Source organism: Corvus brachyrhynchos, unplaced genomic scaffold (genome assembly GCF_000691975.1).
Source record: "Corvus brachyrhynchos isolate BGI_N302 unplaced genomic scaffold, ASM69197v1 scaffold70, whole genome shotgun sequence".
In the NCBI taxonomy this organism is placed as follows: Eukaryota; Metazoa; Chordata; class Aves; order Passeriformes; family Corvidae; genus Corvus; species Corvus brachyrhynchos.
This window is the reverse complement of record NW_008236217.1, coordinates 5,863,924-5,885,363: the sequence shown is the minus strand read 5'-3', so window position 1 is coordinate 5,885,363 and position 21,440 is coordinate 5,863,924. Positions and strand designations below refer to the sequence as shown.

General features: G+C 40.3%; 1 protein-coding gene across 3 annotated transcripts in view; it reads right to left on the bottom strand.

Moving 5' to 3' along the window:
* The window catches only part of RPS6KA2 (ribosomal protein S6 kinase A2), a 250,972-nt gene that overhangs the window by 58,738 nt on the left and 170,794 nt on the right, over window positions 1-21,440 (bottom strand). For all 3 annotated transcript variants that reach the window (XM_017746000.1, XM_008643316.2, XM_017745994.1), the window contains exons 4-8: window positions 16,033-16,113; window positions 15,163-15,242; window positions 12,052-12,158; window positions 3,745-3,782; window positions 2,879-3,021 (exon numbers count right to left, since the gene is read on the bottom strand). In XM_017746000.1, coding sequence (XP_017601489.1) covers window positions 2,879-3,021; window positions 3,745-3,782; window positions 12,052-12,158; window positions 15,163-15,242; window positions 16,033-16,113 — 449 coding nt within the window. The remainder of the gene's footprint in view (window positions 1-2,878; window positions 3,022-3,744; window positions 3,783-12,051; window positions 12,159-15,162; window positions 15,243-16,032; window positions 16,114-21,440) is intronic.

The following is a 21,440-nucleotide window of genomic DNA, read 5'->3' as shown; positions in this document are numbered from 1 at the left end:
TAAATCAGCTGGCAGGATGAACTACAAAAGCACTGCTTTGTGAGACCTTCCAAGAGATTTGTACATGTTAGATCATGCAGACCAGTTTAGCTGGGCTTCAGAGATGGTAGTGTAGGCATCAAGACTCTTGCAGTGCAGCTGAAAAGGTATTATTTACATATCCAACTGTTTAACAATTTAGGCCAAACACTTGTTCATGAAGATCTCTTGATGCAAAGCTTTTACAGAGTATATCCTATCCAAAATCTCCAAAGCAGTAAGACACAGAAAGGCAAAAAACGAAAACTGTCTGGTCACGATAAACCGCATAAATTCACCAGCACAAATCATAGTTGGGTTTCAGCAGTCATCACCACGTATTTCATGAGAAGCAGGGGCTGTCTTCTGCAATGCTGGAAAGGGCGAATTTCAAGATGTGTATAAGTACACTGATGCCTTAGGACTTAGCTTTTATATTTTTCAGGTCCTGTACTGCTTTAGTCTGTAACTCTAAAACTCCCTAGCCTGCTAGCTAGTATTCTCCCATTCTGGTTAGACATAACAAACCTTCTCTGGGCCTGGACTCAAGGACACCTTGCTGTCCCAGGCCCTGAAATATGTAAACTGAGCCTCTGGGGAGGGGGAACAAACCTGGGGTAATGACTTCATTACCTGAAATTGTAATTGGAGAATTAACCCTGATGTGCAACTGGACCAAACTTATAAAAGTGTGAAAAACCTGTGACCCAGTGTCCATCTCGGGTGGAGCCCCTCAGAGGCTTTTTGACTGCCCAAGGTGTACCTACTGAAGGCCCTCAATAAATACCCGCTTTTATTCTCTTAATATTGTCTAGACTCTGTTTCCAGGTAGCCACTCCAAGGCTTTCCTGTTGACACACAGTAAGATACCATAAAACAGTTCAAATAAACGGAGCAGCAAACAAACAGAGCAGGTAACAGTTTCAGTTGTGTGGCCTGTGTCAAAGACCTAGGTGGCAGTAAATGACATTTTTCTGTTGTTGACAGTGAAACTCCTGGTGAATAATAATAATGAAATAATTAATAACATAATTAATAAATAAGACCAGAATAAGACCTCATTTTCAGGCAAGTTTGCTTCACTATTAATAATCACAACATGCCACATTTAAGGAGTCTGCAAGGATCACTCAGTTTGATTCTAGCCTGTGCTACGGTCGATCCAGGTTGGCAAGAAGCTGCCAGCACAACCCAACCCTTCATACAGAAGCATTAATCCTCCTTCACAGAACAGAGCAGAACAGACAAGTGAGTGTATGGTTGCTCTGATGATGAGGAGGATACAGGCCATGTTACAACTATCTGCCTAATATGTTCCCTTTTTTGATTAGAATTTTAGATGTGAAAATTACACTATCACATACAGTTTCTTTCAATCTATGCATATTTCATCAACTGGTACACTTTCTTTGTGTATTTTACATCATACTGCAAAATGCTTAGGAAGACATGCTAATAAATCATTTGAATACCATTTAATTATTTTCAGATTGACAGAAAACAGCTTTCCTAATAGAACATACAAGTGACAGAACAAGGAAAACAAGGAGAAAAGAGCAGCGTGAAAGACAACACTAGAAAATCCTCCCACATGTTTGATGTCTGGAAATACACATTTTTCTGTCCCAACCAGTTAAATGTTGAAAATGGAAAAAGGTTGAACTGATTTGACATATTTTTCTCTAAGATGTTTGGTAACCCTTAAAGGCTAAAAGCATTAGCTTGGAGTTTAAAGGGTTTTACTTTCTTTAATTCATCTCCTTTTATAAGGATTCTTATCTTTTCTAATTCTAATATGCTGAATTCTTAGGGGAGGGTTGAAAAGAGCAATGGAAAGAAAGAAAGAAATGCTAGCATAACCCAGGAAGGAAGCAGTCTGGTTTATTAACAGTTTATTAGCTGGTGAAAGAAAAACAATCTATACACCAAATGCACCATCATTTAAGGGGAGACAGAGTGAGCAGACACAGCTATCCTCCAAAACTAAATATGTAATAAAAAACTTAAAGATAGATTTATTCTTTGAGACATAACCTATTGATTTTCATGAATAAATGTATATAGTTCAGAAGTGCTGATCATCCATAAATGGATTTGTGGCCACAGGAGATAAGGATGTTCCACTCCTTTTATAATTCAGGCAATCAATTACAATATTTATGTAGATTAACTGCTGCCAACCTGCTAGATCAAGGATATAGGCCCTCCCCCACCCAAATTTTCACATTGTTTCCTATACTTCCTCTCGTGGCACCAGTTGTCCGCTTTGAGTAAACAAAATTTAAACATATTCTATGGATTTTGGTACCTAGTATAATATATAGCTACCAAACATAGCCTCCATACCACAGGAAAGAGTACCATATTAGAAGAGCACATTGCCAATTTCTGCTTCTGCAGGGAAGCTGTGACAATCACAGTGAGGTGCCCTGTGAGCCACCAGCTGCCTGGTGGTGGCCATGCCCCAAGCACTTGGGTAGAAGCCTGCACACTTCGGGAAAGAGCAGCACCACCTCTGCTACCCAAACAAATCCCCGTGAGAGTAACAAATGCCTGGTGTCTGGGCTCAAGGGACAGCACGATCCTTGATAAAACAATGCTGCAAATATCTGCTTCCAAAAACCTACAGTGTTCATACAGCTTTTAAAAGAATCAGTGTCACAAATCAACTTCTTGATCTTCATCAGCAACAACAGAACACAGACTGAAGAGGCTGGAGGGGTGCACGTTAGCATCTAAAGATGTAATTTTAGAAGGCTGGCTTGAGGAAAAAACTTCCCTGATAGTGCAATTTTTATCTGAGGGATAAAATCCCTCCTACAGCCACCCCTCCAACAAAGCAGCACAATTTTTGCATTACCATGAGCACGCCAAAGGACCACCAGTCGGCACTCTGCGTGTGTCCTCGCCGATTGACCACCTCTGGGGCCATGTACTCTATTGTCCCGCAGAATGAGTACGCTCTCTTGTCATGGTCAATGGCTTCTTTACTCAGACCAAAATCTACATAAATTGAAGAAAAAAAGACTTGTCAGGTCTCTAAAAATTATTACAAATGCTTTTGCTCACTTAAACTGTTTGAACAAAACACACCAACCAGCTGGAGAAGTGCCCTTCTGTCGGTGTGCAGAAAGAGGCCGCAGGCACGTATGTGCTGGAGCCCTGCCTATGTGGAGTGCCTGGCTGGCACCTGTAATACACTCTGAAAGTAGGCATATCATTTACTCTGTTCAGAATGAGGTTCGGGCCCAAGGCAGAAAGGAGTTTAAATAAGCAGAAATATACAGTTCAGGTTTGGTGAAGGCAATGTTAGTGAGGATTCTTGTGCAGATAACCAAAGTACTAGGAATAATAAACCCAGATTACACCAGTGAAAAGGCTGGGTACACAGCACCTTCAGAGTGGCAAAGGGACGTCTTTCCAGCCATCTTCTGCCTGGATTAAATACTCATATTGGAAGCATGCTTCCATACACAGTTGTAGGCAGCCAAACCTGCCTGCTTCACATCAGTCAAGAACACAATTTTACCAAGAAAATGCTATGTTCTCCATATGCTGTGCAGCACGGGGGTTTGACAAATTGACAGAGAAGCTCAACACTCAAACTCTTCTGGCTTCTAGTTTTTGTAAGCAAACTCCTTCCAACAAAAGACCAGGATGCATGGAATATACTGCAGAAAAAAAAAAATCAGCTTATAGGCACGAAGTTTTCTGTTCCTCACATACCTGTTATCTTAATGTGACCCTCTTCATCAAGAAGAATGCTATAAAGCAAAAAAGAAACATTGATTCATTAACCAGGCACAGAGTGCAGTTAAAAACCACAAATATAAAATATTTAAGTCGGGTACGGAGATATGCAAGTGTCCTGGGGTGACGTTATGAAGCCGCTTTATTCCTTACCCATCCGCTCAATGCCCAAGGACGCTGGGCCTTTAGGATGGACCCGGGGCTGGGGCCGGAGCCACAGACCTGAGGGGGCGTTGAACGGTTCAGCCCAAGGGCTTCAGGGGCTCGGGAGGGAGTGCGCCGGGAGTGCTGTGCTTCGTTTTGGTTTCCTTTGTGTTCCAGCTAGCTGGGAAAAGGTTCTGTTGGTTTTTTCCTTGGTCTTTTTTCTCTTTCCTTTCCCTTGACTCACTGCTTCCCTTCCCTCCTCGCTGGTCTGGGGAGCCTGCGGGGGTGGCCCCAGCTGGTCGAGCCCGGGTGTCTGTTCCCTCTCTGGGAATTTGTTGTATTTTGAGGGTTTTTAAAATCCTGTTCTACCCTGTTTTGTTTGTGTGTTAATAGTTTGGTTTCTTTTTCCCACTTTCACTTTTTGTGACCCATTTGTCTCACTGACGGAGGAAAAGGGGAGGCCCTTTTCCCTTCGGAGGAGACACTCACTCTGGAGTGTTTCCTCCTGAAGTTTTGTCTCAAAAACCGAGACAGCAAGATTCAAAAACTTGTGTAAACAAAACCTTAGTGGATTCTGTGGCTCCAGAAAGAAAAATGAATATCAGAGGTTTGTTTAATCTCATGTCTGAGGCATGCACAGCCTGAGGCAGTTCCATGAAGAGCCTCCTCCTTGCTCCATAGGATGGTCAAGGTGGGCATGCAAGCAGAGCTCAGAAAGAACAGAGTGCTTAAAGCCAAAAACTGCCGAGTATATGCTTCCAGCAGGAGAAGGAGCTAGAGGTTTCCTGTTCTTGTCATAATAAAGGGCAATCACACAAATAATCAGGGCTTGGACTCACTGGACCTAAAATTAAGTCCAAAGGTTCATGCTGAAGTAATAAAAGTCATCACAGAGTGCAGTGACTAGTCTTAGCCTAACTGCATGGATGTCAGCCTCTGCTTATTTTTTCTGTCCAGAGCACAGATGAAAATTCAGCCTGGAAGCCAAATTCAAGTATTCCCATATTTGCCACCTGCCAACATATTTTCTCCTCACAAAGGCACTCCAACATTTCTGTAGCTTGCAAAAAGCAGTGCTAGTTTTTGTGCAAAGGAGGGGACAATGAATTTGAAAAATAATGATTTTGGTAAATAAAAACTGGCATAGTAATGAAGGAAGTCTTCAGTACTAGTTCGACTTAGTACATTTCTCTTTTCCAAATGATCTGTCATGGTGCCAGCTATTTCCATATTCCTCTTCTCTTAGAGAATCACTTTAATTATTCAGGAAGAAAATAGGACAGAAGTGAACCAAATGTAATAGGCTATACTTTTGTGAAAAGTTGTGAAAAGAAACACAATTGAAAAAAGATGCTCTTCTGTCATTCATTTATGTGTTTAGAAAAAGCTGTTGTGCAATTCCTCAAAGGGCAGCAACTAAGTCAGTACTATGCATCCAGTAATTAAAGCCTTTTCTTCTCGATAAAAGCATCTTACCTTTATTCTTTCTCCACAGCTTTCTTGAACACATAATTTTCAAGGACTAGTCTATAACAGGCATATTTAAATGTATTTTTTGACTGCGACCCCTAAACCTGTGCTTCAGAAGAGAACAGAATGAAACACCTGCCAGTGTGGAAGTGAGCATGAATGTACGAAGTCCACAGACCTGGATCTGGAAAAATAGCAGGAGGACTAGAGCTCATAGAAATCACCCAAAAATTTGCCCCACACCCAGGAAGCCCCTGTGAATTACAATGCAATTCAAAGGTTGTGGAAATTTCCCCAGAAACACTGATTTTATATTTAATGGATTTTAAATTTCATAATTTCGTATTAAAAATCCATGCTGCTTCTGTATGTATACGATGTACGTTTCCCATACCTTTGCCCTGGTTAGAGGGTCCACACCTTACCCTCATTAAAGGGATGGAGGCAACACCAACACAGCTATCAGACTGATAATACTGATGGAGGTTGAGTCAGAAACATACAGCAACTCTTTCTCACACTGAATGTTTGAATAAGCAGCAAAATTAATAGATCCTGGCTTCCAATGGATGCGTAACCTATATCCCCCAAAACGTGATCTACAGTTCCCTCTGCCATCTCATGTTCCCTAACCACCCTTCTACCATGCCCTCAGCTGCTGGCAGCCTCTGTGGCCCCTTGCAGCACCCTTTGGACATCTGGATGTTTCCACATTTGCCATCTGGCAGCACAAATAACGCTACAGTTACTAACTGAAGATTATATTTCACATAAAAAGAAAACAATACGCTAATAGGAAAAAAAAAAAGGCAACTGTTGCACTGAATTATCTTAGAGTGAAATTAAGAAGCAAAGAACAAAGTACCTGCTTCTAAGAATGCAAATTACAATAACAGACAAATAGTTTTCTCCAGTGTGACTGTAGAAGCAAACTTACTATCTGATCATTCTCTGTACTCTCTTTTTATCTTCATCACTTTACAGTTCCTTTTTATCCTACAATGTCCATAGTAGAATTTCTATTGTGACAATCACAATTACTTTAGCTATGGTTTACAGGATACATTACTCTGCAATAAGACAGTTTTATTCTGTGGAAGGGAAAAAAGAATCAGAAGTTCTTAATATGATTCAGGCTTGAGAATAATCTTTCATTTAAATTAATGTTTTGAAATTATAAAAGCCATGAAAAGTAGACTAATTTTAAATGCTAAACTAGGTTACAGTCTCACTGAGTGATAACCTTCAGGTAGGAGTTCTTTTCATTGTATTTGTTCAGTCTAAGGCTTGAGTGCTTTTACAGGATACTGTCATCGTCAACGTTCTCCTCAAGGCAGTAATAACAGTTATTAGGTGAAAAATATACCAACACCATAAATAAGTGAACCACACATAGGCTTGGAACAAAAAATGCCACAAAACAAGGGTGTCTCTTAGAGAAGAGGAGACTAAGGGGAGACCGCATTGTAGCCTACAGCTTTCTGAAGAGGGGAAGAGGAGGGGCAGGCACTGATCTCTTCTCTGTGGTGACTGGTGATGGGCCTGAGGTTTAGGTTGGATATTAGGAAAAAGCTCTTCACCCAGAGGTTGGTTTAGCACTGGAACAGCACTGGAACAGCACCAGCCTGACAGAGCTCAAGAAGTGTTTGGACAATGCTCTCAGGCACATGGTGTGACTCTTGGGGTTGTCGTGGGGATATTCTATTATTCTATGACTGAGCATTTTTGCATCAGGATCACCCCACAAACATTCAAACTGCTTTCACTGACCTCAGTTTGAAAGTATGCCTTGAGAAAATAAAGGCTGGAAATCTCCATGCTAGAGGCTGGAGCTAAATTAGTAGCAGTGGAATGACATACTCCGAGTTACAGGAGAGGCCTCACAGTACAGCTAGGACTGCAAACTCCGTATCAACAGTACTGCTGCGACTTCATCACAGGGATAAAAAGCTTTCACTATGGGTTGTTGGCATTGTTTTATATTATGTCTTAAGTCAAGGCCTGAACAATTCTCTCCCATTTCTCTCTTTCTTTATTTTTGGTTTTTAGACATGTCTTTTGGGCTTAACTCTGAGCTCCAAATTCCCAAATCAAGGTGAAGTTCTGCCAAATCTAATATAACTGGAACTCTGGGGTTGGTTTGTTTGGTTTTATGGGGTTTTTTGCGGGGTTTTTTGGGGATAAGTTTCTTTCTAAGTGAGAGCAGTTTTGCAGAAGATTCAACCCACACTTTATGTTTTTCAGAAACTGTAGCCAAATTTTCAGGTTGGAAATAAAACCCAAGACTTTATGAACAATGTTTTATTTCATTGCATGTTTTGTTATGAAAGTACCAGATGAATAGTCAAATATCTACTAAAGAGATGAAGCTTCTCACAAATTGTCAGTGTTTTGTGACATTCAGTGTTTGCATGACCCCATACCTATCTCACATGACCCCATGCTATCTCACCCTGCTGAATACAAACTCATCTCTGCTGCAGCTTCATTGACAACATGAAGTCAAAAAGGGACTGTTAACATCAGTGGAAGCTTTCCACCATAACCCTTTGTCTTTTACTGATTCTCAGATCTCCCCTCTCTACACAGGGCAGTTACATTCATAAATTGTCATGGTTTGGAACACGTTGCATTAAAAATTGCTGTTTGTGTTTTTTAGAGTATAGTTCAACATATCAGATGTTGTTATAAAACTGTTATATATATGAGCTGTCCCTTGTATACACAACTGAGGGTCTTAATACCACTCCTTGTGAACCTAAGCCCCTATGCCAGCACTCAAGGTGCATCTAGGTTCCTGAAAAGAGAAATGGTAAAGATAAATAATAATATTAGTCTATCCATTTTCAGATGGTAGAGTTATTTCTAAGTCACTCATACCCTTAAACCACAGCATAAGAAATAACATATGCATCACATACTACTTTATAATAAGTACCCATTTATCTATTTTGGTATATTTACCATATTTAATAGCTTGATTGTGCAGTTCTTAAGTAAAATCATGCCTCACCATGTAAGGAACTCAGTGGCTCTCAGTGTGACTGAACAATACCTTGTCCCACGAGGGATGCCACTGAAATCACCAAGACAACTCAAGGAGAAGAATTTGTCTGCAACAATTCAAGAGAAGTATCTGCTTGTTCTAAACAAGATTTTAACCAGAAAGCTCAATTACTTGTCTTTTTGAAATAAGTACAGCTGACTTGAGAACAACTCCCAGTTGCACTTGAAATTAACTCATAACTTTGAGTTGTTAACATGGATTTTTGCTCAGGGAATCTTAAAAAGTAAAAGCTGAACCTTAAATTTTAATGTACTGAGAGTTCTTCCAAGTGGTTTGAACAGTACTATTTTCTAAGTTTGTTTTTTTTTTTCACATATACTATTTTAATTCTTATTTTAGCATACTTAGAGAGCTGACATGCAAACTCAAACCTATCAGCAAATTACTTTTGGGAACTTCTGAAGAACAGCAAAAGCTTTGAACAATGAAAGGTCAAATGCAGAATCTATCTTTAATGAAGGGGGAAGAGAGAGAGAGAATTGGGAAATTATAAACTAATTAATTTATCTCCAGTTCTGCAAATGTGACAGAGCAGACCTTGTGCTGTTATCATGCTGGCAATGCCTCTCCTGAAGATGTGTGTGTGTGATTCTGCACGTTGCACTTCAAAGGTGAGAGGAATCAAAGGAAACCAAAGGGGAGGAATGAGAATGATTGAACACCTATAAAGACTAACTAGTGAAGAAGAATTCAGTAGCTGGATTGTTTAGGGTACAGAAAAGGGTCTAAGGACAAGGATGTTCTCACTATTACCTGAGGCTGCTGCTGAGAGCAGAATAAGCAAGTTGGAGCATCTAGGAGAGCAGGCCAAGGAGCAGTGGCATGCAGTGGCAACAAAGACATTTCAAACTAGCTATTAGGAGCAACATTCTAGATGAACAACTGGTGGAGCACTGCCAAGAGGCCTCCTATGGAGACCATGGGGTCTCCACAGCTGTCTTAAACCTAGGTTAGCAACATGCCTGTAATGGTCTTGATAAATTTGATCCAGCCAGGGGGCAAGGGGAAGATGAGAACATCCTGGGATAGTCCTAATTTTCTTTTATTGTCTTATTTAGAAAGTTATTCTTTCCCAGATGTAATTCAAAAATTCAGCTTTTTTTTTCCCCTTGAGAATAATATTTTTATTCTGCTGTATCTATTTCTTTAACGTAAACCTAAAGTTCCAGCGCAGTCATAGGCTGTTATGCTCTGCTGTCCTAGGTGTGACTACACATAGGCTTTACACTTACAGAGCTATTTTTAGAGGATATGGTTTTCAATCAGAGGCCTTGCTTTATCTCCAGGTATGAAACTCCTGGGTCATTTCCTTTCCTACACAACAGTTATATTCATGTAAACTAATTTTATACTATGTCAATTGCATCCAAATGAAACTGTATTACAGTTAATCCATTTAACTGTACCTCAAAGACCACAAACCATATATACAGAAGTTAGAGAATGCAAGAGTGAGGGCTTCCACCTTAACTTTACACAGTGATCTCACTGTATAAAGGTCTTCAGTTATGTGATGATACTTCCTATTTTCTTCCAGAGAAATCTTGTCTCGGCAAACTGGTAACACTTAGGGACGCATTTTAGCAGAGCAGTACAGTGAAAGGGATGGCTGGTCTCAGACAAAAATACAGAGAAAACTGCATTCCATCTGTACCTTTTCAACATGCTTCTATGTGACAATGACAAATCAGTGACACCTCCCTTCCTTAGATGAGCTCTAATTTCTCGATTCACTGATCCCTGATTTGAAGCACTGCAGCTTGGTCTGCAGAAATATGAAGTGCTCTCACTTGCAACTGGAGTCATTGAGAGATGTTTTTTGAGATGCTAAGTGACACTTCCTGCTGAGAACTCTGAAAAATCCAGTTCTCAGTATCTCAAATACAATGAACAGTTTTGACATACACTTAATTTTCTCCTTGGTTTCTAACTTCTTCTAAAGCAAAAAATTACAGTGTGTGCCTATAAATGTAACAGCATTGTGGCTTATATCTGAATATACAAGCTCATGTCTGGATACCTTCTAATAGCAGATTCATATATCATGTATTCTCTCAAAAATCAGCCTCATCTAACATCAGAGAGAAAAGCAGTGTGCATGAGTCATACTAATGCTCACTAAAATCAAAGTTTAAAACTGAAAACCTGTAACTGGAGTTATTCTATTGTGTACATGTTTGTTGATGCTGAATGGATAAAACAGCAATTCAGAATGAAGCTGAAATCAAGGAGCTGCTGGCAGACAATGAGAGAGCTGCCATGGCTGTAGCAGCTGGGGTGCAACCACTGCCTACCTGCATTTCATATCAGGAACAAAATGGTACTTTTCTCCCTCCAGTTTTTCAATTTTCAGGATGACTTCCCATATTTGCCGAAGACTCTGGTTTCCAGTTTTGGTTGCATAAATGGGCAAGATTGGAAAATTTGGTCAACTGCAAAAAACCCTCTAGCCCAAAAGACTGAGAGCTCTTGTTATGTATATCTGTTGAATTAGCATAGGACTGCTACTACTATTATTTTTCTCACCAAAACATAAAATTGAATTTAAAATTTAAATCACATAGAACTGTAATGGAGATAAACAGTCTCCTCCCCCTCAACTTCTCACCTACAAAGTCCACATTCCATCACTTTTGGTCTCATGTTTTGTCCATGAGAGTGAAAGCAATACACTCAATTTTAAAGGAAGAGCTGCTTATTTTCAGTTTGATGTGAAAATGCACATCAAATGCACATCAAATGTTTCAGTTTGAAAATGCTGCTGTGCTGTTGGACTTTGAAAGTGTAAGCAATTGCCAAACAGACTGCCCTCAGTGGTTACCTTTTATAAATGCTGGTGAACATTACATTAAAAAGGAACTTTGAAACGTTGCAGCCTGATTTATTCAAGTCATCACAGCAGATGCCAGCAAAGCACCAGGCAAAGGGCATAGAATAAAAACAGTATCATGTCACTCCCAGTGATAGCACTGAGGGTGTCATTTGCTCTACTGATGTATTGCAAATAAAAAAGAGAAAGGAAAATTAGGACCACATTACAAGTGAAAAATAGCTGCAAATATAAGTGAGAACAAATATTTTGGAAAATATTTTTCACAGTTAATACAAGTATTTTAAAAATCCTGATTACCATGTCTCTCATGAGTTAATAGGCACACAAGTTTTCAGACATGCTCATTTAATGGCTACAATAAAACTGAATGGTGCCACGACATATTCCATATGAGCTGGAGGCGCAGTTGCTTTGAATGGTTTACACTGCATCAAGGGGAAGGCCAGATTAAATGCTGCAAACAGAGAACAGTGCCAGTGAAGTTCAAGGCACGGGGATCTGAATTCTTTACTGAATTCATTCACAAAACTGAAGTCCAGGCACACAGATGTCCCATCATACTGGAGCACAGTCAAAATATTTGGCCTCACACTAAAATGGTATGATAGGAAAACCCTACTGCTCTTAGTGCAGGTCTCATGTAGAGTCTCATAAACAAGAAGGAAGGCAGAGCCCCTGGCACCTTCTCATTTAGTAGCATGACAAGGAGCAGAAGCAGCCTAAAAGTTCATGTATTTTTGTTTCAGTTCACTTTTCCTTGTTAACTTACTTTTCTGGTTTTAGATCCCTGTAAATAATTCCAAGACCATGGAGGTGGTCTAATGCCAAGGCCAGCTCAGCTAAGTAGAACTTGACATCCTCTTCTGTAAACATCACCTAGAAAGAAGGAAGAGAAGGAAGAGAAGACCACATCTATTTATTGGACAGCGGAGGGCTGGCTTGCCTTAAACAGACACGGGGAAGGAATTGTCTAACCTGGGAATGCTGGAAGAACCATCATATCAGGTTCAATTTTCCATAATTTGTCTGAACTTACATTAACAATTCTTACCAGATTCTCCTTATAAAACAAGTCTTGATCTTTTGAGTGCCTCTGTTCCTTAAAATATGCTGCTCTCATTTGTCTGTTTGATCTGTTTAGATGACATTATGTCACAATAATAGGAATAAATTATAACTCCTTAGCCTTTGGAAATGAACGGCAAAATTAAACACATTCAGTGCAGCCTATATTGGTTTCATAGCCCTTAACTTGCTACAATCTTGGCGTTTGGTTACCAGCTTCCCATGAAATGGAAACCTTTTTTTTGGAAGTGAAATACTTCCAAATCTGAGCAGAATACATGGAATGAAGAGACTCAGATCAATTTAAAACCTTCTGCCTTGGAGGTTCAAGCAATCTCAGTGCAGATGCCCTAAGCAGTGATGTCTTGTTTAACATCCAGGGCCTGATGAGGTGCCAGCTGAAGACAGCTTTTTCTGTAGCTGATATGGATACTGCTAACACTGAAAGCTGTGTTTTAGGTGAAGAAGCTTCTGTAATCAAAAAACCAATAAGCTCTGAAAAACTCAGATGGCAGGAAACCCCTCCGGTTCTACTTCCATTGTATCTCAGACGTTCTCTTTAATTAAATTTCAATATGCACAGAGATAATAACGCAGAAAAAGAAGCTGATATATCGGATACACAAGTGTGAATATTATGCATGACAGAAGTAAAATGAGTCAGCTCAATACAAATTTACTTGTCATATGTAAATGCAAATTCTACAGTAGAAGTTGCAGAGCTTAATTTTAAAATTAAGTCTCTGCTCCCAGAAAGGGGTAGCCAAAATATCTGAGTGCTTTGAGAAGTTCCAGACAGCTGAGAGAAAAAAAAGAGATGATTCAGAGAACAGATGTCACATAATTTAATTAAGAATTTTACTGCAAAGGCTAGAAATAAAACCACAAGGAAAATAATAAATAAATACACAAGCAAAAACTCGAAAAATTTAATTGCATTGAATGCAAAAATTGCATTAATTTTCAAAATAAACTTAAATTATTTATAAACTTTAAAATAAATAATGTAGGCAAGAAATTAAATCAATGGAATCAAGGAAAAATCTAATCTATACATATACACCTAGTTAATGTCAGATGTCTCAAAAAGAGCAAGAAGTAGGCAAGCTTTGCATGCATGCATGCAATGTATGTATATGGGATCTGACTGAAAGTCCACTGAAATCAATACCTTTCAACCAAATCTATTATAACAAATTGCAGACAGTTCAAGTTTTCCCAGAACTTCTGGCCCCTAAACAGCTGCAAAGTATAGGCAGACAAGGTGAGCTGCAAACACTGAAAAAAGAGAAGTATGTTTTTACTGTCAGCTTAAGAGGACTCGCTCCTGATGGTACACAGCAGAGAAGTCAGTGAATTGCCCTGGAAAAGCTTTGGGGAAAACATGAAGCTTTAAAGAAGTACAAAGTCTGAGCTGTTATCTTCCACTTTTGAGTACACTGGCTGTGCAGAACAGGGACCTGCCCTCTTAGGCAAGAGCCACATTTTCTGTCTTCTTCCATGAAACTGGAGAGGCCCTTGCTGAGACAGCAGCGCTGCCTCGCTAATGAAGCTTGGTCTCCTGACAATAGCAGAAGGATATTTTAAGTTTAAATTTTTAAAATCTTTTCCCTCATATTAAAAGTAACTGCTACCAGGAACTGAATATTTATACAAGAATCATTACTCAGCGGTGTAATTAACTTCTTACCAATGTCTTGCATTAGCAAGCAAGCCTTAAAAGCAAATACTTGGGGTCCCAAGCTACACTGCACACAGCAGCCTGCAGCATGTCACTGAATCAGGAACTGAATGGGGAGGGGAAAAAAAAAAGCTAGGGAACTTTTGACTGAAAATACTGTTTTCACTGCTTTTTTAGTCCATCAGTAGCTCCCCAAACCCAAGAAGAGCAACAGAGCTTCCCCTCAAGATGGCATTTGAAAGGTCCCTGTCTTTAAAGACTGTGTGGTAAGTGGTTGCCCACACCCCTGTCCCCACAACCTGGGAAGTACCAAGGGTTGGGGACGTCGTGTTGGTGACAGAGAAGACCAGGGCACAGACAACTGCAGGGCAGCCATCCTGCCTCACTGGAGCCTCCTGCACTTCTGCAAGGACATCTCTGGGACTGCTGGCTCACAGAGGTTTGGCGATACAGAAGAGGCCCAAATGACCCTGGAAAACCTACTGTGGCTGCTCTGTATGGGCACCAGTGAGGCTCAGGTTTGGGATGTCTCCTGCCTGCAGCAGTCCCTCTCCAGGGACATGGCATGCAGAGGACAGAGGAGGGATGAGAGCCTGGGGAGGGTATGGAAGCAGCAGCTACTCCTGGCAGGCAGAAGGAGGGCAGGTGAGGGCTGTGATAGTCAATCTCCCATTCCCAGGGTGGCGCATGGCCCTTGACCTGCTCCCAGCAGCTGCAGGGGCTGGCCCTGACCCACAGCCATCTCTTCCCTTTGCTGGCAGTGTGTGTGTTTTTCCAGTGGTTCTATGTTCATCCCAAGGGCAAAATGTATTGGGGATTGATTACTCAGACCGTTTCTCATCACATCCAAGACTTATTTTGAAAACAATGAGTCTGGGGCTACTTTGCTACGGGAATGGCTTAGCAGTGGTGCAGTTTTCTCTGGCAGTGATGCCTACATGGTATCTGCTGCATTACCTATAGCATAATTCAAATACAGTTATTAAGAACCCACTTAACCATGCAAAATGAGATAGCTCTATTACATACACATAGGACTATTCCCAAGGCCATTTTTCATTCCCACCAACTCAATCTGAGTTCTGAAAATCCAAGACAGTCTTTAATTTCTCAGTTGAAGATCGATCAGCTTACCTCTTTGGAGAGTCTGGTGAAAAGGTCCCCTCCCCGTAGGAAATCTAGTATTAGATACAACTTTCCCTCTGTTTGAAATGCTGCATTAGAAAAGGAAGGAGATGTTGGAAGTTTGAATCAAACTGAAGTCCCCAACAAGTAAGTCTTGTTGACTAGCAGTATATCATTCATGCCATTGCTTCACTGTCATTTTAAAACTTTGAGAACCAAAAAAAAAAATTATTTCTGTCTAGAACTTAGCAATTGAGCTTAGATTATGGGGAAAAGTAGCGTCAGTTGAGAGACAACAGTGCATTACTAATACCTTCATTTCTGTGCTAAGCACCTACGAATTAACAGTGTTTCCCACTCCACAAGGTATCTGGAGTCACCGGGAGCGAAGCATAGAGAGTTGTTCCCATGCTTGTGTGAGAGGAGAGCCCACACACTCAAATGTCCTCAGAACACCTGTTACAGTAATAATGGGGGAGGCAGCTCCAGCAAGACACCACATTCATGTACACACATATGCAAATTTAGACTGGTACTGATTATTAAAACCAGCTTTTATTTAAATCCTCTGTCTTTCTAAATGATACCTTACAGTGGGTAAAGGGTTGGCATACGTAAACTCACCAGTTACCCCACCAGCACTACCTACAACATCAGACTTTATGACAAATTTATTTTGATGGAGGAATGGATAAAACTTACAAATACTGAATTTCTCCTTTAGCATAAATGAAGAATTTCACACAGGTTGCCTCTACGACTTTGTTAGAAACAGAGTCACAAGTAGGCAGAGGGTATCTGTACGAAAGTTTAACACATCTAGTCACAGTTCCCCAACCAATTTAAGAAAAAGCACAAATTATATCTTATTATAGTTACCATAATGAAGCTTGACTATGAAAGGATGGTTGACTTCTGCCAAAATATCTCTCTCCATTTTAGATCGTACCCGATCCCGAACTATAAAGAAAGAACAATAAGAACAGTGACATACTAAGAGGCAGCATGGTCGCTGGATACAGTACTGGAATAAGGTTTGGCAAACTGGATCCTGATTCTCGCTCTGCTGATGGCTCATATGACCTTAAGCAAATCAGACCACTCATGTCCTCTGTTTCTGACTGTCTGGTCTGTGTAGTAAATTCTCCAGGAAGGCCCTGAGCCTCTCTCTATGGTGAGCTGCCCTAACTAAAATGACTACAGTATTACAAATAACAGGAAGGCAATTACACTTCACAGAAGAGAATGCTAATGTGAAAATGAAAACTACACAAAATTAATAACTTTACTTCATTTAAGATGAAACAGAATGTACCAGTCCCAGAGCAAGTCAGACTAATGTCACGCAAATTAATTTATTGTATTTTGCTGATGCTAGCAGCGTCTATGACGTATCACTGAATAGCACTTTCTGGAAGTGATGTATATATAAAATATTCAAAACTTCCAATAAGCCACCCAAGAAATCAGTAATAAATAAAAATTCCAAATAAAAATAGTACATAATTCTTTTTATGTGTAGAGATAAGTTTATTGTGTGACAGCAGTGAGAAAAATACTTTTTTTGGTTGAGATGAATAGAGAGAAAGGGAAATCATAATTTCAGAGGTGAGCTGAGTTCAAGCTAAACAAAATTAGTGCTGAAGATTTCATACCAAAGCCATTCAGCAGAATATTCAGACACTGAGGATTCAAGTCCCCATGTAATCAAATCTTGATTCTAAAGATCCATTTTTCAATCACTATTTTATTAAAAGTATTGATATTTTCTTCTGTCTTTTCACAATGCCAATACACTTTTCAGACAAAAGCATCTACAAGAGATATTATGAAACTATTTTAGGTAGCAAAGCCTGAGATGTCAGTCAGATTCTGTCATTGGAGGCATGTGTTGTAGAGCTGCTCAGAAGCCGAGTACTCTCAGCACCCAAGGAAGGAACATATCATAACAAAACCTCCGTCTATTGCTGTACTTCAAAAATTGATGCACAGAAATAGGTCCAAAGCAGCTGATCTGAAAACCTTAAATAGCACTGGTGACATACTTGGATTTCTTGCTATTTTGATGCTTTACTTAGGCCAGTACTGACGTAAGCTTTACTAGCTCATTCAACCTAAGCTACCTTGTAGATAAATTCAAAACAAAGGGAATTGCGGAGTTGTAATCTCATCCCACAAGTAAAAATCACGCATCATACACTCACAAAATGCTTAACCTCTGTGAAGACAGACCATTTTGTGTGCTGTCCATCAGTGATGATCCCAGGTGGGAATTCCTGTTGGATATGTGGGCATTGCTGGGCACTCTACATGGGACATTTCCCATTAAGCCTGGTTAGGTAGCCCAAGAAAGTGCCTACCTGCATTTGCACTGCACAGGTGTGAGAAGAGGCTGTCAGAACAGCAGCACACCCTCCTCCACCCATCATTTTAACCTCTCAACAAGGAAAGGCCCAGGTGTGCAGCCCAGTGCTTTGCCAAAGCCCCATGCCTTGTGCCCTGCTTGCTGCTGTGGGGGTTCCAGGGTGTGGACCTGCCAGGGCGCCAAGCCACCCTTCTCCCCACATGCACAGAGGAGGCACACCAAAATTATAGATAAGGTGATATCACCACAGAACACATCTCATTCTCCAGTCATGGCCCTGTAACCACTCATAACCTGCACTACGGGGCTACGCTTCCTTTTTGAAAACCTGTCTTTTGGGAGCAGAAATCAGGCTCATGAAGCTGGAGGCTCAGCAGCACCTCAGATTGTCCCTGTCTGGGCCCTGCTGTCCTCATATGGCCTGGGCCAGCCCAGGACCCCACACGCAAAGTACTTGTGGGGTGCCTAATTACCTGAGATATGGAGAAATACAGGCTATCTAAAAGTGATCATAGTCTCGCTTCAATAGTTCTGCTTAGAAGTACTATTTGCATTACTGTGGTTTTGTTCCACACAGTACTAAACTCAAATCCTCTAAAGAGCAGCCTTTCATGTTGCACCTTCATCAGCAGAGCATTATTACAACACAAAGAAAAAACAGAAAAGTGTCCTTTTGACACATTGAATGTAGATGTATACCAGTAATGTCACATGGGGACTTCATGTGCTTTTCTTTTGAAATGCATATAATGTTGTGAAGGCTATTCTTCTGAAAGAAAGATCCTCTGTGGCCGGAAATAGGGAACCTTTTAGAGATGGGGAAAGAGCCATTATACCAGAGTTTTACCACTCAGCCCTACGCTGCTGCAGCAAAGGTAAAAATCCAGACCTACAGAACAGGAGACGCTTCTTTGTAGAAAGGCACTTTGAAAAATCAGTAAGAATGTAGACTGGGTTTTAGGAGTCCAGGGTCTGAAGCAGGTCATTTTACCTCCAACCCTCCCCCCTCCCTTTTTTTTTTCCTTTTTACATGAAACAACACATCTAGCTTTAAAGAAATCAAAGACTTCCCTTTGCTTGTTTGTATTTTAAAGTAGCCTTGATGCTCCGATGTTGAGATTCGAAATGACAGATGTCTCTAAATCAATACTACACTTTAGTATTGAACTTCCATTTACAGTCTTTATCACCTATTCATTATTCTCTCTGTTTGTAAAAGTTAATTAAATCTTGCAATATCCCTCTGAACTACCTCTGCTCAATTTTCTAACAGAGAGAATTAAAGAAGAGTGCTGAAGTCTGATGTTATTTAAAAAAAAAAATCACATGGGACTTGTCAGGAGCAAACACGGGTTCTAGGACATAAGAACTCAGCTGAAAATAAATCCTCAGAGCAGTAATCTGAGCTCTTCTCATGTTTTCCTCATACCCTTGCCCAGTAGGAAACAGCCTGGTGAGCTGAAGGTGCTGCGCAGTCGCCTCCTCCCTACCCGATGGAGCCTCTGGCAGCTGTGACCTCCTGCTGTTTCCTCACTGGGACATCAATTTGTATCTCTCTTCTTGACTGAAAAAATCCACAGACACTGCAGGAGATTAAGTGTGTTTTAGATTTTTGGCTGAAATTAGCTGCTGGGTTCAACCCCATCATTAGAGAAGTACTGACTGACAAACCAGCCAGATGATCACATAAATCTCATGTCCTTATGCAGAGGTGAAATTTCAATTTTTGTGTATTTTTAAGTAGAACTAGACCAACTGAACATCCACAGATGTGCTTATGCATAGCTCCCAGGTGAAACCATTCCCCACTGAGATCTGTGAGCTGAGGATGTGAAATGGCATCCAGTAAGCCAAATCCTGTGGTGATGTACATCACCAGCAAAGTCAGATCTACACCCCTCACAATTGCATAAATCAGTTCTAACTAAATTCATTGAAACCAGACTCATTAAACAGCTCGATGAAGAGAAAAGAAAAGCGGCCATCTGCTGGAAGGGAACTTCCTCTAAAAGTCCAAACCCTACAGCTGGAAATACATCTGTTCACAACTTGTGCAAAACTGAAAGTCTTCAACACCTCTGCAGAGTTGCACCTGGAACTTTCTTCTTTTTATGTAAAGCATATGTTTGATTTAAATTTATTTACCTTAGTGGATGTGATATCCTGTGAAATCATCAATAAAGTATTTGTTTCTTGAATTTGAGTGCAACATGCTCCTATATTTCATTTGCTTCAGTTGAATAGAGTTGTAACTATTTTTTATTATTATTACTACTACTGCAGGCAATAACAACACTTTCAGTACTAATTCTTACTGACAGGCAGTAATTACCTATGCTCTAGGAATAGGCATAATTTCAAAATGACAAATGAATAAGAGGGCTGGCCTTAGAATTCAGAGGTCCCGGTAAACACTATTCATCAGTAGCTCTGGAAATTATGATGACCTGAAGGAAGAAACTGGTTTCATATAGTTTTGCAATAAAGAAAATTTGTTTAAAACATTTATGGGACAGTTGGCCTTTTCTCCCCACACAAAATAGGTATTTCAAATTTAGTTCCAGCCTGCAAGAAACCAATACAGGAAAGATGACCAGGACATATAGTCCTCAGTCCTACTCTTAAACACAGTCTAAAGAGGGATGAACTTTTTCCATCAAACTTCTCTTGTATCTCCTGGGACACCCTTTTTCCTTTGCAGCTCCTGCCCTGCTGCAGTGCTGGCTAACTCACATGCAGCTGCAAAGAGGCAGCACCAAGATTCCTATTTCCTATCCATGGAGCATTCCAGCATCAAATGAGTGTCTGCCTTGTGTTTTGCTATTGAGATGTTGCTAAGCCAACAGAAGCAATGAAGAAGTTATTTTTTTCTTGTCCTGCTTGAGATGGAGATGATCCAGACATCCAGGAACTGCTGGGTCCCTCAGGGTAATTAGTTTCACTGCTTGCCTTTTAAGCTTGAAGCCCAGCATGGTTTAATCAACCACTGCTGCTCTTTGCTCTGAAAACACACCTGTTTGGGGGCTTTTTCAGGGAGGGCTGAATAAAGTTTATGCATCACTTTACTCTGGAAGTGTGAAAGCTGTCTGTGCTTTGGTATTCATCACAAATACTTTCGGCAACATATCATCAAAGGCAAAAATACAGCTTTTATGTTTGAAAAGTATGCGGAGTGAACACTGGCTCAGGAGTGAAAATGCAAAGATATTCCCTCTTATGCCAGCCTTCTACAGGAAAAAAAAAAAAGCTCCCTTTATTTAGTCTCTCCAGGTCTAAACACCCAGTTGTACCGAAAGGGGCATTTCCTCTCCTTCACAATCTTTGAGCAATTACTGATTCACTTACAAAGCCTGGCAGAGGTGAGAGGGGGTGAGGGTGGTGCAGGATCTTCCCAAGGAGTTCTTGGCACACCAACTCAGGGCAAAGTGCCCCTGTGTGAGAGTGATTTAAAGCCCAGCCAAGTCCCTTCTCTTTTGTTACATGAGCCCCTACTATTTTGTTTAATGGCATGGTATGAAACCTTCTGCCTGGTCCAGCTCAGATGTTTAAGGATGAGACCAATAATCTTTTATGAAATATTAAGTGAGAATTCCTGGAAGGAGAGGAAACGTGGTATTTCCTCTCTGTGTAGAGTGTATGTTCTGGGATGCTGTCATTTGCCACCAGGGCAGTTTTATTCATAGACTGAAGTAATCCTAGTAAATGTTTTCTGTAGACCTGTTTGAAACTTGTAATTTTGAGTATTTTCAAAAGTGTTTTTGCTGTGGGTTTTTTTTTCTCTAAACTGTAACAAAAAGCTTAAATTTGGCAAATTTTGCCAAAATTAAATTGAGAAAAATTGTTTTGGCTGCATCAAAATACTCTTTGTTAAGGGTTTTATTTTTTTTAATCTCCTCTTTCTTAACACTAATTATAATGTACA